General features: G+C 37.7%; 1 protein-coding gene across 1 annotated transcript; it reads right to left on the minus strand.

Annotated features, from left to right (window-relative positions):
* Positions 1 to 12,531: 12,531 nt before the first annotated feature.
* LOC130238639 (uncharacterized) lies at positions 12,532 to 19,579 on the minus strand. The gene is made up of 5 exons (XM_056469720.1): positions 19,357 to 19,579; positions 16,727 to 16,815; positions 15,449 to 15,733; positions 14,878 to 14,925; positions 12,532 to 13,916 (listed from the first exon to the last, which is right to left on the minus strand). The coding sequence occupies exons 2-5, from the start codon at positions 16,806 to 16,808 to the stop codon at positions 13,702 to 13,704; spliced, it is 630 nt and encodes a 209-aa protein (XP_056325695.1). The 5' UTR covers positions 16,809 to 16,815; positions 19,357 to 19,579; the 3' UTR covers positions 12,532 to 13,701.
* Positions 19,580 to 20,956: the final 1,377 nt, after the last annotated feature.

Genomic DNA, 20,956 nt, shown 5'->3' on the forward strand with positions numbered 1-20,956 from the left:
ATAAAGCCTAGAAAAAACAGGGCATCAGTATATTGTAAAATCAAAGAAATAATTAGCTTTTTAATTATAGCTTTGTAACTATTAAATTGTTTTAAATTGAAAACTGTAATATATACACATCAGTGTTAACACTATAAATGGTGGAAAAACATATTCTGTAATTGTGTACCTGGGGTCTCCGCTTTTGCAATGGCCTTTCTTTTTTGTTTTAACAAACTTATCCCTCAGGTTTTCCCAAACTTTTCAACAAAAACTTCCTCCTTTCCCACGGCTGTTGCAATTTCTAGCCCATTCTCCTTATGATCATGCAAGAGCATAGGTTTGTACAGGTGAAAACAATATATAAAAATAAATATGTGTAAAGAGAGGATTAATTAATAATATATTTTAATAGCAATTAAATTAATAGCTAATATATATATATATATATATATATATATATATATATATATATATATATATATATATATATATATATATATATATATATATATATATATATTTATGCTATTAAAATATATTATTGGTTAATCCTCTCTTTATACATATTTAATAAGATAAATTAAATAGTCAGGCCCATAGCCAAGGTGGGTTCGGGTGGTTTGAAAGACCAAAAGTTGGATTATTATTATTATTATTATGTTTGACTTTTTCTTATTATTCAAATGGCTAAATTCTGATGGAGGAAAGTTGAATGTGCTGGACAATTTGTTAATTGCCTATAGGCTTTAGTTTTTAAATTTAAAACAAGTTAACAGATTTCTAAAAAAAAAAAAAAAAAAAAGTAATGATATATGATAATACATTTGTATTTTAAAAATAGGAATATTTTCATATTTCTTTATTTTAAATTTTCATTATTTATAAAATGGCAAATTTTTAAATAAACACTTAAAAAAATAGCATTATACTATGGTAAGCAATTTCACAAGCAATGGTGGGAGATATTTTTGCTACATCAATAAATGGATATGATAACTGTCCATTCTAATCCAGCTACCCCCCCCAAAAGTTCTTAAAATGTTACTAAAATGCAATATTTATACCTCATAATTAAATTTAAAATTAGGTGAATAACTGCAAAAAGGTTCAGTTTTTGATAACCACCCCTTTCCATAAGTTCCATAAGTGATAAAGAGAGAGAGAGTTTATTAAAGACTTCAGTTTATTCAACCATCGTGCAACTGAAACATGTTTTATATATCAGTATTATTAAAAGATGGAGCACAGGCTGTAGTTTTTCTGACAAATTATTTCAGTTGAAATTAGACATGCTTCTCTGAATGATTTGGAGAACTGGCAGCAGGGCTTAATTTGTGCTGGAACACGCTGGATCCGGAGCCTCTGAAATCTGATCCGGCACCTCATTTGACCAATCTCCCTCCTTAACCGCTCTCCTCCCCCGTCCGCTGTTCACTTTTACTTTCTTCCGTGACTCCCCAACCCTCTTCACTTTCGTCTGCGACAACCCCCCGTGCTTCACTTTTGTCCTTCGTCCGCGACAGCCCTTTGCCATCCAACAACAGGAAATTCCCCTGCAGTTTTGGCACTGCTACATATAAACGCAGCTACAGCCTCTCACATGACAGCATGGAAAGGCTCAACCAATCACGATGTTCATATGTGTTTGGGGGTGGTGCGACTCGAGGAAAAACGTGATTTAACCTTTTCTGCATGTCCAGGTTAATCCCTGCTAAAAAATCCAGCTTAAACCAGCCTAGGCTGGTTGTGTGGTTTTAGCTGGTTGACCAGCCTGGTTTTAGAGGGGTTTTGGCCATTTCCAGGCTGGTTTCCAGCCATTTCCAGCCTGGTCTTAGCTGGTCAGGCTGGAAAATGACCAGCTAAATCCAGCTAAAACCAGCAACCGGTCATCACCCAGCCTGACCAGCTAAGACCAGCCTGGAAATGGCCAAAACCCCTCTAAAACCAGGCTGGTTGACCAGCTAAAACCAGCCAACCAGCCTGTGCTGGTTTAAGCTGTTTTTTCAGTAGTGTATTGACAGCATACATTTTATTAAGTGAATTAAATTATTGGTGGGGACATTTTTTAGAATTGATGGATATTGGTGGAGACACGTCCCCTCAGTCCATGCACAATCTACACCCCTGTGATCACGCATGGACAGATCATAAATTTTTCTGTACAGTCGTACCCGATTCAGACAAAATATCTTCAAAGTGTTTCATATTCAGCTCAAATCAAACGTAGCGAACTGTTCGCTCGAGTCTCAAAAAATCATGTCGAAATCATGTCGCACCCAAAGTGAACCTCCGCAAACATACCGTAGCGATGACGTCACATTTGCCGCACGCACTAGCAAGGTGAACTAGCAAGTATAAACCAGGCTTAAGACTGATGCATTCTGAGACACTTCACATGTTCAGTTTTTCACACAGATAACGTCAGTCCTGTTTTGAATCTGCCACTATGCTGACACACAGGCATTTGTAGCTCCGCCATCTTTTGAAAAGAACACCATCTCATTTGGATTTAATCTGACAGTCACCAAAATGCCACAATTGCTGTGCGTTCAAAGAGAAGGTGGCAAGAGCGTCAAAATTCACTGCCTGCCTTTACTTCTCCGCCAACACGAGCATAAAAATTCGCTTCATTGATTTGCTTTATAAAAATAATGAACTATGGAAGATCAAGTTGTTGCGTGTGGTGTGTCTTTGCTCCACTCATTCATTTTCTTTTCGGCTGAGTTTCTGGAGTTACCACAGCGGAATAAACCACCTCCAGTTATTCATTATGTCTGAAATATTTTGAAGCAGGAATGCGGTTTTGTACCTTGCGGCATTTATCAAACTGCTTGCGGCACTGCGTTCAAGTCCTGGCTAGGTCAGTTGGCATATCTGTGTGGAGTTTGCATGTTCTCCCCGTGTTGGCGTGGGTTTCCTCTAGGTGCTCCGGTTTTCCACACAGTCCAAACACATACGCTATAGGCGAACTGTGCAAGCTAAATTGGCTGTTGTGAATAAGTGTGTGTGTGTGTGTGTGTGTGAATGACACATGTGTATGGGTGTTTCCCAGTGCTGAGTTGCAGCTGGAAGGACATCCGCTGTGACACGGGAGCTCAGTGTTTAGCACTGTGGCCTCACAGCAAGAAGCTTCGCCACAGTGTAATTAACTACTAACTTATCCAGCATTTGTTTTACACATCTGATGCCCTTCCAGCTGCAACCCAGTATTGAGAAACACCCATACACACTCATTCACACACACACACACACACACACACACACACACACACACACGCACACACACACACACACACACACACACACACACACACACACACACACACACACACACACTTATTAGAAGGTGTTCCAATCCTCTATCTCTCCTTCTCCCCGTATTTATCCTCTCCTCCGCTTCCCCCTCCCCTTTTTCCTGACACCTTCCCCACATAACAGGTAACATACAACACACTATAAGCACTACACTATTATAAGCTTGGTTATACACTGTAAATAGTACCAGTTTTCCATATTTTGTGATTCATGTTTTTATTTTTCCCAGTTTATTTCTGCTTTTGAATTGCATTATGGGATCTTGATCTTTCTTTCAACGATTTTTAACCTTGATAAGTTCAAAAAGCGACTTTTATGAACATTTGTAATAGTTTTGTCACGGTTGCAGGTTTGTGCGCTTTCCGGAGTGTCTGTTTTGTCACGTGGGTTTGTTTTGTTTTGGTTGTCCATGTGTATTTGTTATGGTCACTTGTACTCGTGTTTTGATTAGCTCGACAGCTGAGGTTCATTAGTGTGTCTATATCTGGGCAACAGTTCTATGTTTCCTTGTCAGTTCGTTGTGTTTGCTCATGTATGTCTGTCTGTCTGTGCTCAGGACTGTGAGGAGTGGCTGCTGGACCTGATTTCGTCCGTTTCCCGGTTGCTACCGCCTTTACCCCTCGTTCTCTCACTCATTTTTCCCTGTCCTGTTTAGTTATTTTGACTGTGTCAAATAAACTTTTTTACTTGCATTTTTGGATCCTTCTCCGTATCTTATTAACCGTGACAAGTTTAAAGTGATATATTGCCTGGATTGGTGTTGTATATTATGCTACAAATAGACCTATTTCTCTAGATATTATTTCTTATACATTATATTATTATTTCAAACTATTAAAATGTCAATAAATTTACTTTGTTAAACTGTAGAGTTGAATTCTCAACATCAAAAGTGGACAAAGCAGAAATCAACATCCCACAATGCAATTCACCACCGGACATAAATGAAAACACTTGTAAATCACAAAATAAATAAACTGTTCATTAACAGATGTTAATTTTTATAGTGTACATGGCCATATATCAGATTTTCTTATAGGATGATGCTCTGTATTCTGAGTTAATCGATATTAGTGCTGTTCTTGTGGACACTTCATTGTACACATTTAGCCTATTATAGTGTGTATTATCTATTTAGTATGCACTTAAAAAAATATATAGATGCAAAACCATGCACATTGCAGATTTATTGAACATGAGTAAGTTGGTTTTGACCTTTGAACATCTGTCTGTGCGGCCAGAGACTTGTATGTTTTCTCTGAAACATGTCCATGTGCAATTTACATCCTCTCATTTCCTGCCATTTGTTAGATTTTACTGTTTTCTATGTGGGAGACACTCCCCTTGCTCCTTTGAGTCAGTGCAGGTCAATGTCCTTTTTTTGTTTCACAAATCAGCCAAACAGAAGTCTTTGAGGAGCAAACTGTAAATCATTTTCATTGCTCTCACACAAAATGCATTCAATGAACACACTGTTCAAAATTCCCAAAGCATTTGCTCATTCAAACTCTATAAATAGCGAAAGACCCTACATATTCACCATATTTGTCACATGCTAAAAAACTCAGTTCACATCTGTTAATAACTGTTTCAAAGCAGACTGATGGTAAATTCCATGAATTATGTGGTGTATTTATACATACGTTCCAAGTTCATTACGACTTCAGCTGAAAACCCCTATAGTCTGATTATTCATGCCTTCCAATTTCCTTTGCTGCTTATTTATCAGGGGTCATCACAGCAGAATGAACTGCCAACTATTCCAGCATATGATTTACACAGTGGATGCCCTTCCAGCTATAACCCAGTACTTGGAAATACCTATACACCCTCAAGCTGGTTGCACACTAGAAGCGCCATACATTTCAGAATTCTAAACATCGGTTTCTATCAGGGTACACACACCGGCGCTGCAAGTTGGCGGATGTTGGCGGTGCCCAGGCACGACTCAGGACACTGTTCATTTCTCTGTCGCGCCACAGAGCGCCATCTGATTAGTTTCCGTGTCTGCTGTGTGATACTTTTAACTATCATGTGCGCGCCGTGTCGCAGTGCCGAGCTGCGATTCCGGTGTGCGACCTGCTTCACATTCAAACACACTCATACACTACAGCCAATTTAATTAATCCAATTGCCCTATAGCGCATGTGTTTGGACTGTGAGGGGAAACCAGAGCACTCGGAGGAAACCCACGCCAACACGGGGAGAACATGCAAACTCCACACAGAAATGCCAACTGACCCAGCTGGGACTCGAACCAGTGACCTTCTTGCTGTGAGACAACATTGCTAACCACTGAGCCACCATGCCGGCCATACTTGGATAATGTTGCTACATACATAAGATCCTCGAGCCGGGGTCTCAGGGTGAGATCTGGAGAACTCCCCTGCTGTAGTAGCTAATGAACAGATAGTGATTGCTCTTAAGAGATAACTACTTACTAGGAGCATGTCAATGGTGCTGATTTGGTTTAGTCAATTAACTTAGTTCCAACCCAGGCTCATTCTGAAAACGTAGTCCCGTGGACGTTTCTGGAGACCGCGAAATACGTTGCCGGGGGTACGTATGGCTGCATTTCATTTTTTTAAAGTGAACGCTGCGGGGCGGTGTGACGCATTTCCTTTCAGCGCTTGCCGGACGGGCGCTCGCCTCCGTGTGGAGGGCTTTCCTGCCGCAACCAGTTTGTCCGGTTAGCTCTTCGTGTACGTCGGCAGACTCGAGGCGCAGAGAGGGGCTGACCACGACGACAACGACCGGGTTCGAGTCCAGGGAAGAGCGATTCCAGAAATCAGGTAAGAATCGAAAAAAAAAACAATCCAAAAAATAAAGCAAACAAGTTCATCACAGGGTGAGAATGTGGTCAAAATCTGAAAACATGGTAAAAATCAAACGAAGGCTTTTCTTTTCTGGACGGCTTTTGTTAATCGTCGTTGGTTGGGTTTAGGGAAGGAGGAGGGTGGGTCAGCCGATTGGCCGGTCGCACGGTCAATAATTCTGTCAGACAGGCGGAAATTTGTTCGACAGCAGCCTCTGGCGGGTTTACGCGAGAACGGTGCGGGCGCTAAAGGCGCTCACGAGAGACGTTCGAGATGCGGAAAAAGCACACACAGCGGCCTCTCGCGGATTCGCAAAAACAAAAATGCAAAAATACGTGCTTCCCGGGAAGTATTTCGCGGTCTCTAAAAACGTCCACGGGACTACGTTCTCAGAATAAGCCTGGGTTGCTTAGTTCACACTACAGGATTTTCAACATCGGCAGATTGCTGTGCCGTTCACACTACATGACTTGATTTTGTGTCTTTAAATTTCTGGGGTGTTCACACTATACGACACTACGTAAATGATCCACAAGAGGGGGGTCACACACTACATGATTTGACAACAGCTCGTTCCTCAACAGCTCAGTCAAGCTACCAAACTACACCCAATGAAATGTTGAGGGTGTCGTCATCAGGAAAAGCTGAACACTATTGGCTGCTTGTGTGCTGATGACATCACTGACAGCGTTTAAAGTTTAAAAACATCGTCAATCAGCTGAGCAGATCAGTCGCTCATCTGCAAGGTTCAAGTGGATAGATACACAGAGAGGTTTTAATTTTTGTAATTTATTAACTCTTTGAAATAAAGCTAACATATCTATAACACTGGCGTTTCCTAAATATCTGTGCATTTCTTTCTAACAGTTATTTTTTTAAATGACAAAACAGTAAAGAACTGAGCATTTCTACCTTTAATTATCATATTGGTCAACATGACTGCATGCCTGTCTGCTACTTTTAGCTGTGACTTTAAATATGCATGCATTTTTTGCCAAGCAACTTCCTGCTACCATAAACATAACTTTCTGATAGCAAAAACTTCAGATATATGTTTCAAAACAGCATTTTCTGTGCTGTGAAATAGCTCCTGTTTGCGAGTGAAAATGAAAGCGAGGCCCAGATCTTTGCGTGTTCAAGTATCTTGATGACATGTTTATAGGCTGTATTACCAAAAAAGATCATTTTTTAGGGTAATGGTGTCTAAGGGGAAAGCTTACAAGCCTAAGAACACCATCCCAATTGTGAAATATGGGGGCGGCAGCATCATGTTGTGGAGCTGTTTTGCTGCAGGAGGGACTGGTCCACTTCACAGCATAGATGGCATCATGAAGAAAGACCATTATGTAGAAATACTGAAGCAACATCTCAAGGTATCAGCCAGGAAATTAAAACTTGGCCACAAATGGGTCTTCCAAACAGACCATGACCCTATGCATACTGCCAAATTAGTTCAAATGTGCTTTAAGGACAACAGAGTGAAGGTTTTGGAGTGGCCATCACAAAGCCCTGATCTCAATCCTATAGAGAATTTGTGGGGAGAGTTGAAAAAGCTTGTGCGAGCACGACAGCCAACAAATCTGACTCAGTTACACCAATTCTGTCAGGAGGAATGGGTCAAAATCCCTGCAAACTATTGTGTGAAGCTTGTGGAAGGATACCAAAAACATTTGACCAAAGTTATACAGTTTAAAAGCAAAGCTAAAAAAATACCAAGGAAATGTGTGTAAACTTTTGACTGTCTAGAAATTAATAAAAAATTCTCTCATTATTCTGGCATCTAGCAAATGTAAATCATTTAGTTAATCCTAACAGACCTAAAATAGTACACGTTTAGTATGATTTACCATCAGACATTTTTTAAAATGGTTATCTTCCTTTTTCAGAGTGTATGTAAACTTCTGGTTTCAACTGTACATTTCAAAAGTCTCTGCAACAGAACTCATGCCAGAAATAATGAAGACTACCCTACTTTATTAGAAAAACACTACTTTATTAGAAAGAGCATTGGTTTATGAGTATATGTTGCTTGCTTGGTAAAATTCGTAAATTATTGTGTATGTGTGTGCGTGTGTGTGTGTAAAGAAACTGATCCTCCTTTACAGCTGTGAATGCCACTGTGATTTTTTTTTTGCATGTGTGTGTGTCTTTGTGTAAGAGAAAACTGATCTCTTCTACAGAATTGTGAATGCCCCGGTGAAATGTCTTTGCATCGGTAATACATTTGTAACTTTGTAACAGCTTTGAAGGAGGATCAGTTTCCTCTTACGCCCCCAATCCCACACACTCTGTGTGTGTGGGGGTGGGGGTGTAAGAGGAAACTGATCCTCCTTCAAAGCCGTTACAAAGTTACAAATGTATTGCCAATGCAAAGACATTTCAGAGCCTTTATTTTATTTAATATTGCCAATGTTTAACTTCCAGTGATGTTTAGAATAAACAGAGCATGTGGAAACAAAAGACACAGCAGTGATTTAGAAAGAAACACAATCATTCACAGCATATTACACAATCAACATTTGATCTTTCATTTATAACAAATTGGGATAATCTGTGTGTGTGTGTGTGTGTGTGTGTGGGCGGGGAGGGATGGGTGTAGGGAAAGGAGGCTCCTTCCTACTGTAGCTACAGAATGAATGATGTAAGAGGTAACGGAGGCTCCCCTGTGTGTGTGTGTGTAAGAGGGAACGAAGGTTCACCTGTGTGTGTGTGTGTGTGTGTGTGTGTCGCATACTTATTAATTATTATTTATTATAAATTATTATGAATTATTTGAAGTATAATATTTTATAGTAGTAAAGTATAGTATATTTTATAGTTTATTTTAAATTATTTTGCTTTTCAGGAAAAAAAAAACAAGCTTATTTACCAGAAATGTAATTAAATTGTCCTTTCTTCCTTCATGGACTTGCTCAACATGTGTTGCTTCATATTTGTTTCATAGTTGTGCATGAGCATAAATAATGGTTTTGTTTAAACCTGTATTATTTATAGTAGTAGTATATAATGCGGTGCATATATGAGTATATATATATATATACCCCAATAGCTCTTTACAAAAATAAATTTGCCAAAATTTTTCAGAAATGGCTCTTTGCTGAAAAAAGGTTCCCGATCCCTGGTGTAAATGAAGCAAACAGATTTCTCTGGAATGAAGCGTGTGTGTTCTGTACAGTGTTAAAATTGTGTTTTCTTACAGTGTTGTAAGGTTTTGCATGAAGTGTTTCAATTTGCAAAAGAACTGATGTGTTCTGATGTTTGTGTGTGTGGATGTAGAAATTGTGTATAGCCTTTATTTCAAAATTGTGCTTAAGCAATCAGAAAAACTGTAAATAAAGATTCATCTGTGCAGGAAAAGCATTTACACACTTACCTTGAAATTTAAAGCTGAATCAGATTAACCTTATCAGACATTCTACTTTAAATTACACTAGACTGACTTATTATAGATGTTGGTTTGTTTATTAGTGCTTGTATAAATAATGTATACCATGTCTTTCATTCCAAATACATTTTTAGATTGGGTTAAATGAAAAACTAAAGGTTTCTGATTTTAATCTGTTTTATTAAAATAGTTTCAAAGAAAAAAACCTTAGTTATATCAAAGCAATATTTCAACTTCAAACCAGCAGCTTTCATCACATGACCACATGAAAAAAAGCTTCTGATGGCTACTTCCAGCAGGATAACGTGCCATAAAGGGAAATAAAGCACAAATCATCTCAGACTGGTTTCTTGAACATGACAATGAGTTCACTGTACTCAAATAGCCTCCACAGTCACCAGAGCTCAATCCAATAGAGCACCTTTGGGATGTGGTAGAATGGGAGATTCACATCTCGGATGTGCAGCCGACAAATCTGCAGTTGTGTGATGTGCAGCTGTGTGATGCTATCATGTCAATATGGAGCAAAATCTCTGAGGAATATTTCCAGTACCTTGTTGAATCTCTGCCACGAAGGATTAAGGCAGTTCTGAAGGCAAAAGTGGGTCCAACCCAGTACTAGTAAAGCGTACCTGATAAAGTGGTTGGTGAGTGTATCTTATAAGATAGTTTTTGCAAATAGTATGCTACAGGACACGTGAATTTTTCTTTTTCTTTCTGCAAGCTAGAGAAACAACCATTGCATCACACAACAAAAACACTTTCTGTCATGTGTTGTAATCCACTTTACAATGAAAATGTAAGCATTGCTGAATTATTGTCAGTGGTTTGGTCAAATACGTTTATTTTTGGTGTATATGAGCTGTTGTGGGTCTCTAAGTGAGTCTCTGAGGTGAGCTCAACTGTTTGGTCAAGAGTCGTGCTGGAAATGCAAACATTTTGGAAACGTGGCTTCAGTATTACACAATGCTTGTTAGCTGTTGAAAAAGACTGTAAACGTGCATATAAATGGGTTTTGGCTTTTGATTTAGCACCGTACTGCTGTCATCAAACTTTCATCTTTGTTTCATCTTTGAAGGACTAGCATTTAATTACAGATTTACCTTGAAATTTAAAGCTGAATCAAGTTAACATTATCAGACATTTTACTTTAAATTACAGTAAACTGTACTTATTTATTAGTACTTGTATAAAAGATGTATAATATTAATATTGATAAATTTCGCTTATATAGCACCTTTCCAGAGCTCAAGGACAGTTTACAAAGAATGTAACAAAAAGAGATAGTACAAACAGACACAAGTAGAGACAACATTAGATACACAAACATACAGGAAGGCAAATTTAACAAACTGGAAATACAAAACAGGACCTAAGACACCAATAAGCGTGTCTACAATAAGAGTGCAGGTTTATCAGATAAAGTGGTCAGATCAGAAGTGAAGCATTCAGACAATAAGTGAGTTATAAGTAAAGATTTGAATTCTGAGATATTATTAAAATTAAAACATGATTTACTTAGTTTAATAAGTTATAAATAAAATAAAAACAAATAGCGTACAGCATACAATGTGGGTAATTTATACCAGTAAAGCTAGTAAACAGAAGCTGCATCGCCATATTATGTTAAAAAAATAACAGATTCTTAGAAAGTGTTACAGATCTTTATTGATTTCATTGTTATTTTTAATAATACACACTGTACAAAACAACATTGTTCACACTGGTAGAAAAGTGCTGTGACAGAATATAATATGTTATTATATATATACACACACACACACACACATATATATATATATATATATATATATATATATATATATATATATATATATATATATATATATATATATATATATATATATATATATATATATATATATATATATATATATATATATATATATATATACAGTTGGAAGTCAAAATTATTAGCCCTTTTTCAAATATTTCCCAAATGATGTTTAACAGATTCAGGAATTTTTCACAGTATTTCCTATAATATTTTTTATTCTTAAGAAAGTCTTATTTTTTGTTTTATTTTGGCTAGATTAAAAGCAGTTTTACATTTTTTTTAAAACAATTTAAATATTATTTGCCCCCTTAAGCAAAAATTTGTTTTGGATTGTCTACAGAACAAACCACTGTTCTACAATGACTTGCCTAATTACCCTAACATTAACCTAATTAACCTAGTTAAGCCTTTAAACGTCAATTTAAGCTGAATACTAGTATCTTAAAAAATATCTAGTCTAATATTATTTACTGTCATCATGACAAAGATAAAATAAATCAGTTATTAGAGATGAGCTATTAAAACTATTATGTTTAGAAATGTGTTGTTGAACAGAAATTGGGGGAAAATATTCAAGGGGCTGAATAATTCAGGAGGGTTAATAATTCTGACTTCAACTGTATATTAAACATCCATTATAGACATTTCACAAAGGTAATAAAAAAGAGCATATTAAAACATTAACAAATATGTATATGCTGATCAAAACGATCATTAATATTCCAACATTTCTCAGAAATAACTCAGAAACTAAAACAGTGTTAAAGGGCACCTATGGTGAAAAATCTACTTTTCAAGCTGTTTGGACAGACATATGTGCATGTATGGTGTATAGACCGTCATATTGGGGTGATATAAACACACCCAGTGCTTTTTTTTAAATTTAGCAACATAAAAACGGACCAATTGGAGCGGTTTTCAGATCGACCGCAACTTTATGTAGGAGTGCGGCCCACCGAATTGATTGACAGCTGCGCGTATTAACATGTCTGGTAGTCACGTGTATAATCATATCAACAAGACAGGACGAGGGCAAAGCAACCGGGAATAAAAGGTCTGTTCAGTTCGCTAGGATCATCAATCATCATCAAACGTGATCAAGAGTGAGTTTCACAAGTTTAAAATGTTTTAAAACAGAGCACGTGTGTCATGAATTACAGCCATTTAGCTTAGCTTTACTTCATCAGCACAGCCGCGTGTCAGAACAATTATAAAGGAAGACGCTTCAATCCCGGTTTGTGGACGTTAATTCAGGTTTATTTTGTACATTAACATAACAGATATTCATACAGCAGTGAGGATTAACCTGTATCATGTCACATATGCGTGCAAACAGAGTGCGAAGCTAAACGGGCGCTCTGTCTGTCTCTCTGTGTCTCTGTGTGTGTGCGTGCGTGACTCATCGATGCAGCTGCACAACAAATACTCATTGGTAAAGTTCTTACTGTAGTATTTCTCACAAACGCTACGCGAGATCTGCTTCCTTTATGTCTGTCTGTTGTCTGACGCAGCCGAGAGAGGAGATTAAAGCTGCGGTCACACTGGGCTTTTCCTCCCATAGACTTCCATTCATATGCACGCGAATGCGTCAGACCTGAAATGCAGGGTCATGCGTTAAATTTCGCAGTTCGCTGCGGTGCAAAGTTCAAGCTTGGTGAACTCTGACCTGCGAAATCGCATCACTTGACTGCGTGAGACCAATCGAGGATCAAAACATGACCTCTCTGGACTGAAATTTAAAACATGGAGCAATGGCTGGCTTTTTTAAATGTCTAATCATCTTGTTTAATCCCGCCCCTTTTCACGGTGCCGCACGACAGAATTTCACACACACAAAGCCCAGTGACTGTAGCTTAAGGCAGTGTTTCCCAACTCTGTTCCTGGAGGCACACCAACAGTACATATTTTGGATGTCTCCCTTTTCTGACCCATTAACTTCAGGTGTTGGAGTCTCTTCTGATGTTCTGATAAGTTGATTCTGGTGTGTTTGATTAGGGAGAGGTTGAAAATGTGGACTGTTAGCGTGCCTTCAGGAACAGGGTTGGGAAACACTGGCTTAAGGCACGCAGAAAGGCACGTAGAAACGGTGGGCGGGGAGGACTAGCCTTAAAGGAGCAGTACACCAAAACCGCCACCCAGTGAAAAAATGTATAAATAGGAATATAATAAAAGGTATAATAAAAGTGATGGGTGTTTTGAGCTGAAACTTTACAGACACATTCTGGAGACGCAAAACACTTATATTAAATCTGAAAAAAGGGGTAACCTAGGTGCCCTTTAAAGCTCATAAGCAGACAGTTCAGCAGTTTCAGTTGTTTGAGGTCAGAGACTCATGTTTACTGGATCTCAGATGAAGCTGATCTTTCAGGAGCACCTCAAGAACATTCATCGCTTTCATGATGATATTACACATTTTCTGTTTTATCGTCATCGTCATCATTTTGTCTGACGGCCTGAAACTTCTTCCTTTCCTGAATCTTTCCACGATGCTTTTTGTAAATGATAATGATGGTCAATATGATGATGATGACGAAGATGATGATGCAGCCCACACCTGCAGAGATGGCAGAAACAGGCTTTTCCTCATGTTTAGGAGCTTCAGAATCCTGTAGTTGTTTCCCTGTAAAGGTGCAGATTAAGCAGAGTGATTATTATTGTTTCAACATAAATCTTTAACATAAAGCCCATTGCAGACTGCAGACAGTCAGATTCTCCACACACACTTTGATTAAATGCTTCTGTGTGGACAATCTGATTTCTTGCCAAACACACACACACACATCTAAACATCTCTGAAATGTTTCAAAAGATTGTTTAATATTAAGCATATTTAGAAAATGGGGCAATGCAGTGGCGCAGTAGGTAGTGCTGCCACCTCACAGCAAGAAGGTCGCTGGTTCGAGCCTCGACTGGGTCAGTTGGCGTTTCTGTGTGGAGTTTGCATGTTCTCCCTGCGTTCGCGTGGGTTTCCTCCGGGTGCTCCGGTTTCCTCCACAGTTCAAAGACATGCCGTACAGGTGAATTGGGAAGGCTAAATTGACCGTAGTGTATGAGTGCGAGTGAGTGTGTATTGATGTTTCCCAGTGATGGGTTGCGGCTAAAAGAGCATCCGCTGCGTGAAACATATGCTGAACAAGTTGGCGGTTCATTTCGCTGTGGCGACCACAGATTAATAAAAGGGACTAAGCCGAAAAGAAAATGAATGAATGAATATTTAGAAAATACAGTATATTCATAATTGTATTAATACATTTATTGATCACATTAATACTTTGTTTTATTGCTCTATAACAGGGATTAGTTATAGAGCAATTAATATTTCATTCATGAAGCTAACTTTAGCCCATTGCGAACAAAATAATTCTGTGGAGAATCTAATGTCCTGACAACCACAGATTAATATAAACATCTAGAACTCTAAACATGTGTCTTGAAATATGAAAGATTTGTTTTATTGTAATTAATTTCTATGCATAACAATAAATTGAAGCATTAGTAATGAAGTATAACAAATAATTGAAGCATAATAATGAAGTATTAGTTATACTTTAAGTATGAAGTAGTAGAATAAAATGTATTACCGTGTAAGGGATGAGCTTCAGATTTAGAGATTGTAGAATTTACAGCTTCTGTTGACAGATGTTTACAATAATATTAGCATATTAATAGTACATTGCAGACTGCAGACAGTCAGATTCTCCACACACACTTTGATTAAATGCTTCTGTGTGGAGAATCTGATTTCTAGACAAACACACACAAATCTAATCATCTCTTTAAACCCATTGCAGATAAAATCCTTCTGGAAAATCTGATGTCTTGACACAAAACATCTCTAGAATCTCTAAAAATGTCTCTTGAATAATTATGAGAGATTACTACAACAGTATTTAGAAATCAGGTTTATATTTATTCGTTTAGGAATTTATCCAAAATACCTTTTAAAAGTTATTGTAATTTATTTCTTTACAACAACACATTTAATTCATATTTAATAATCAAGTGTTAGTACTACTACAAGTATCAAGTAGCAGAATAAAATGTACTATCTGTACTGCCACCAGATTTATCAGGCTCTGTTGACAGATGAAAAAATAATATGAGTAGATTTACAATATTTGCTGAATTATAAACACATATCGCATGCAGTACCTGATATATTCACTGTGAAATATTTTGTTTCTGTGCAACCACCAACTTGCACAAAGAAGCTGAATGCTCCCTTCATTGCTTTATCTGGAGAGTATCTGCGTATGAAGATGCTCGTCTTTTCACAGACGCCCTCGGGAAACACTTCTTTGTAGATGTCTGAGCCACTATTCTGAAACTTATACAGTTTAACACAGCCTGTAGTGGACTGTCCACAGACGCTGCAGGCTAAAATCACTTCATTTCCCACAGTTCCAGTCACATCATTACATGTTACGCCGCAGTTAGCTGAAAAGAAACAAATAATAAACAGAAAAAGAATTAAAATGTTAGAAATGATTTCATACCAAGATCATGTCTGTGTGTCCATGTTAGTCACATAATAAATACATCGATATACTGGATCATTATGAAACATATTCATAAATAAAATCCTGCATTGTGTGTTTTTGTACATTTAACTTCTGACCCATTAGTTAACACACTAAATATGTATATTTTTTACTTTGGTACAGACCAATTATTATTAGGGGCCAAGCAGTGAACCTGCGAATGCACCTATTGTGTTTGTTCTGGTTCCTATTCTTCTTCTTCTTCTTCCGTTTCTTCTTCCCCCGCGATTTGAATGCCAGCCTATATAGGAGTTCGCTCGAAAGTTATGAAACTTGGCACATTGGGTTGTAAGGTTGTAAGACTGCTTTTGTTATATTCCTTGGGTAATTCTGCAAACATTGATACCCCATTTTCCATATTTATATGCAAAACTTCCGGTCTGCCATCTTGATTTAATTTAAAAAGCTACTTTTTCGAACTCCTCCTAGACCGTTGGTCTGATTTTTACCAGATGTGACTCAGATCATCTTCAGACTGGGCTGACAAAAGTTATGAAACTTGGCACATTGGGTTGTAAGGTTTCATTGCAGCGCCACCTAGTGGTCAGGAGATATGAGAAACAGCTATTTGGCTTATATCTTGTGAACGCTTACACCAAATTTCACAAAATTGGTCTCATTATATTCAGAGAGGCATTCTGAGTCGAATGATATCTAATTTTCCCATGTTCGCCATTTTGGGCGTTGGCCATATTGAATTTTGTCGGAAAATACTATATTTTACCAACGCATGAAGGTATCAACACAAAATTACCGTGGTTGGTAATTTGGGGGAAAAATAGATTCCTTCAAACCAAAGAAACTTCTCAGAGCTAAAACACTTGGACAAGCCTAAACATTCCCTCCTCCACATATTTCGCACACACAGTGTCTAAGTTTTATCTCTTACCAGCATCAGCTTGGCTGACTGTGGTGAAACCCCACAGCAGAAGGAAGATCTGCACTGCATTTATTACAGTCATGGCTTTCATTTTGCAGCTGAAATAAAAGACAGAAGATTGAGACAGGTGAGATTTAAGCATTAAGTACTTAACTAGAGAGTATGATCACACTTTATTTTAAGGTGTCATTTCCATGTACTTACTTTAGTAATTACAGTTAATTATGTATAAACACAGTGGAAAGAGTACTGAAAAGTCAAACTTAGGTAAAAGTACCATTACTTGCCTAAAAATGTAGTGCAAGTAGAGTAAAAGTATCTGTTGTAAATATTACTACCTTTTCAAAGATTAGATCATATTAGACCTTTCAAAAGTACTCAAGAGTAGTGAGTATTCAGTATTACGCTGTAAAAAGCTGATGTGTTTACATGTAATTTGTGGATGTGTGTAACGTAACATTCTGTAGTGCATTTAGTTATTGCCCAGCAGGCACACACCGTCATAAGACGTTAATATTAGGTTAGATTTAGGCCGTGACGTCAGTTGACAAAAATTTAATGTCTAACCAGCGTCTAAGGACAATGTTATATTGATGTCCAATAACAACGTCATATTTTAGGTTGTGTTAGAAAGTGACCAAAATCCAACGTCGAGCCAACATCTTAAACCAACGTCATTTTGATGTCCAATCCTGACATTTATTCGTCAGGTATGGCAACCAAAATCCAACGTCTGATAGACGTCATAGTGGTAACATCCACACAACGTGAAGCTGGAACATCATTAGACCTTGATATTTGGTTAGTTTTAGGTTGGACATTGACGTTGGCCTGACGTTGAGTTCTGATGTCAACCTGATTTTTCTTTCCAAACAAAATGCAACGTCCCCATGACGTTGGGATACAATGTCAATCTGACATAGTGTTGACGTCTTGTACCTGCTGGGTACAATGCAGATCCAATTAGATCCACTTATTTGGTAAGTCTCTCATATAACAGATGTACTAAAAAACTGAAAATATTACTTTACAAACTGTATTGTAAATAAATCATATGAACATTATAATATTACTGTTATTATATCACAACAATATTAGTGAATTTAATTTGAAAACTGAATAAATATAAATTTATACACATTTACACAAGTAAAAACATAGACTAAATCAGTGATTCTCAAACTGTGGTACGTGTACCACTAGTGGTACGCGGGCTTCCTTCTAGTGGTACGCAGAGAAATCAGATATGTCATATGTACATGCTACTGTACATATATTTAAAACTACATCAAAATGATTTATACATGAATATGATGACATATAACCTACATTTCTAGGTGTTAATAAATAGGCTACTATGTTAATACTTTACAGGAGTTTTTTTTTTTACTTTTTAAGAACAGTAACCTGTCATTTTTTAACTTTTAAATGCACATTTTAAATTAAATGTTGACGTTTTTACTTTTTTTCCGTCTTTTTTTCATGTAAGCACACAACGTGTACAAAGCTGTAGCTGCTTTACTGGGCCTACTACGCTACTGTATTTCAATACTGCTCATTATGGTGGTACATGGTACATTTTCTGAGGTGGTACTTGGTGAAAAAAGTTTGAGAACCACTGGACTAAATGATGGGCTAAAAATCTGCGGAAAAATGCTGAATTCTGCACGCGCAGATTCCATGCGAGCCTAGTTATGAGGAAGTTTATTATGATGCGATTTATCTTCTATGTGCCATTTGATTGGACAGGAATCACAGCACTGATTATTCTAATCCCCATAGACAACAAAAATAAAATAGCAACTGCAGGTTAAAGAAAAATAGTGGAGTAAACATACAGATACAGCACTGAAAATGTACTCAAGGGAAAGTAAAAGTACACATTTTTAAAACTACTAAGTAAATTATAATTTCTGAGAAAAACTACTTAATTACAGTCATTTCAGTGTGTAATTTGTTACTTTACACCATTGATAAACATGTAACTAATCCTAAACAACCCACATTCTAACCCTTACATACAGTAAGTGCATGCAATTATTATATTACTCAGTAGTTAGCTACATCAAACAAGGGCACCTTAAAATAAAGTGTAACCAAGATTAACGGTAGCCTAAATAAACTCTTTAAAGAGAACGATCTCAACATTTATCAGCATATGGATTAAATCAACTCAACCCCAACACAATTCTGTTGTGAACATAAATATGATATATGGACCATGTGTGATATGACGCAATTAAATGATGACTGATTTTAGCGGAGGTAAAACAGCGCTAATGCATCTTTAGACTTCTGATAAAACACAGAATAAGTACTTTAAACATGAGAAAAACTTGAAATAAATATAAGTAAAAACGGATTAGACTACAGTAAAGCACTGAAATAAGACACATAGCCTAATGAGAAACATTCTTTCATTAAACGCAAACGTGCATTCATTGCTTACAGTAGCACTGGATGACTGCATGCGACAGAAATAGAACGGCATAAAAAACAAGCTTGTTTTGTTTTTTTCAGTATATAATGGCAACAAATTACATCTGTGATAAACACAGCAGATTCGATTATGTCTGATTATGAACTGATTATTAAATATAAACGAGGTTATTTGCCGTTTAGAGAGAGTTTTTACTCACCGACAGTCTTTCTCTCTTCAGCCTGAGTTCGTCTGACTCTGTGCCTCTCTTTAACGTGTGTGGTTCTGCGGGTCTGCAGCTGGATATATCTCTGTGCTGGATTGTGTGTGCCTAAAACGTGTGTGGTTCTGCGGGTCTGCAGCTGGATATATCTCCTCTTTCTGCGATCACAGACTAATAAATACTTTCAGTTTCAGTATTACCCACTGGTGGTCTTGACGACATCATGCAATCTGAGACTGTGCACCTAACCCCGCCCCTAACCCTAAACTCAAGCTGTTACTATAAATAAACCAGAACAAAAACACACACAATGTCACAGTGTAATAATGTACAGTCCTCAGCATTCGTTAATTTGGACTCCAATCCATACAATATTATATGTGTCCAAATCTGTATCAATATATTTCAGAAAAATATAAAATAAAAATGTAATAGAGAGAAAAATAAGGAAAAACTTTATATTGTTTCATTCATTCATTTTCTTTTCAGCTTAGTCCCTTTATTAATCCGGGGTCACCACAGCAGAATGAACCGCCAACTTATCCAGCACGTTTTTATGCAGCGGATGCCCTTTCAGCCGCAACCGATTTCAGGGAAACATCCATACACACTCATACACTACAGACAATTTAGCCTACCCAATTCCTGTATAGCATGTCTTTGGACTGTGGGGGAAACCGGAGCACCCGGAGGAAACCCATGTGAACGCAGTGAGAACATGCAAACTCCACACAGAAACACCAACTGACCCAGACGAGGCTCGAACCAGCGACCTTCTTGCTGTAAGGGGACAGCACTCCCTACTGCGCCACTGTGTTGCCAAAAAAGTTATATTCTTTCATTTTTTTTTTCTTCGGCTTAGTCCCTCATTTATCAGAGGTCACCACAGCGGAATGAACTGCCAACTTATCCAGTCTATGTTTTATGCAGCGGATTCCCTTCCAGCTGCAACCCATCACTGGGAAACATCCATACACACTTATTCACTCACATACACTAGGGTCAATTTAGCTTATTTAATTAACCCATACCACATGTGTTTGGTTTGTGGGAGAAACCGGAGCACCCAGAGGAAACCCGCGCCAACATGGGGAGAACATGCAAACTCCACACCGAAACGCCAACTGACCCAGCCAGGGTTCGAACCAGTGACCTTCTTGCTATGAGGCGATCATCCTATGAGGCGATCGTGCTACTCACTGCGCCACCCATGTCTATCCTGGCGTCTTTTTTTTTAAACACAATCTTAAATGAGTACAAACAGTACTAAAGTAATCGAATGCTTCATTATAGATTTGTGTATAGCTCTCCACACAATCAGGCTGATTAAGTAATGACTAAAAAACACAAATGCTTGATCACGGCCCTGCCCGGCCCAAAGATAGAGGCAGGAAATATCGGCATAATGAACCACCAACTATTCCAGCATATGTTTTATGCAGCTGATACCCTTCCAGATGCAACCCAGCACTGGGAAACACCCATACTCTCTCGCTTTCTTACACACACACACACACACACATGACCAATGTGACCAATCACAGGTCCTGGTGAATGTGTGAATTGAGATGTAATAGTTTAAATTAAGCGTAAGATG

This window comes from Danio aesculapii, chromosome 12 (assembly GCF_903798145.1).
Source record: "Danio aesculapii chromosome 12, fDanAes4.1, whole genome shotgun sequence".
NCBI classification, from domain to species: domain Eukaryota; kingdom Metazoa; phylum Chordata; class Actinopteri; order Cypriniformes; family Danionidae; genus Danio; species Danio aesculapii.

Excerpts from the sequence above, each read along its gene's own strand:
- LOC130238639 (XM_056469720.1), bottom strand. The coding sequence starts at position 16,808 with ATGAAAGCCATGACTGTAATAAATGCAGTGCAGATCTTCCTTCTGCTG. Across the intron at positions 15,734-16,726 it reads AGTCAGCCAAGCTGATGCTG|CTAACTGCGGCGTAACATGT; the intron begins GTAAGAGATAAA and ends GTTTCTTTTCAG. Across the intron at positions 13,917-14,877 it reads TGAAGCTCATCCCTTACACG|GGAAACAACTACAGGATTCT; the intron begins GTAATACATTTT and ends GCACCTTTACAG.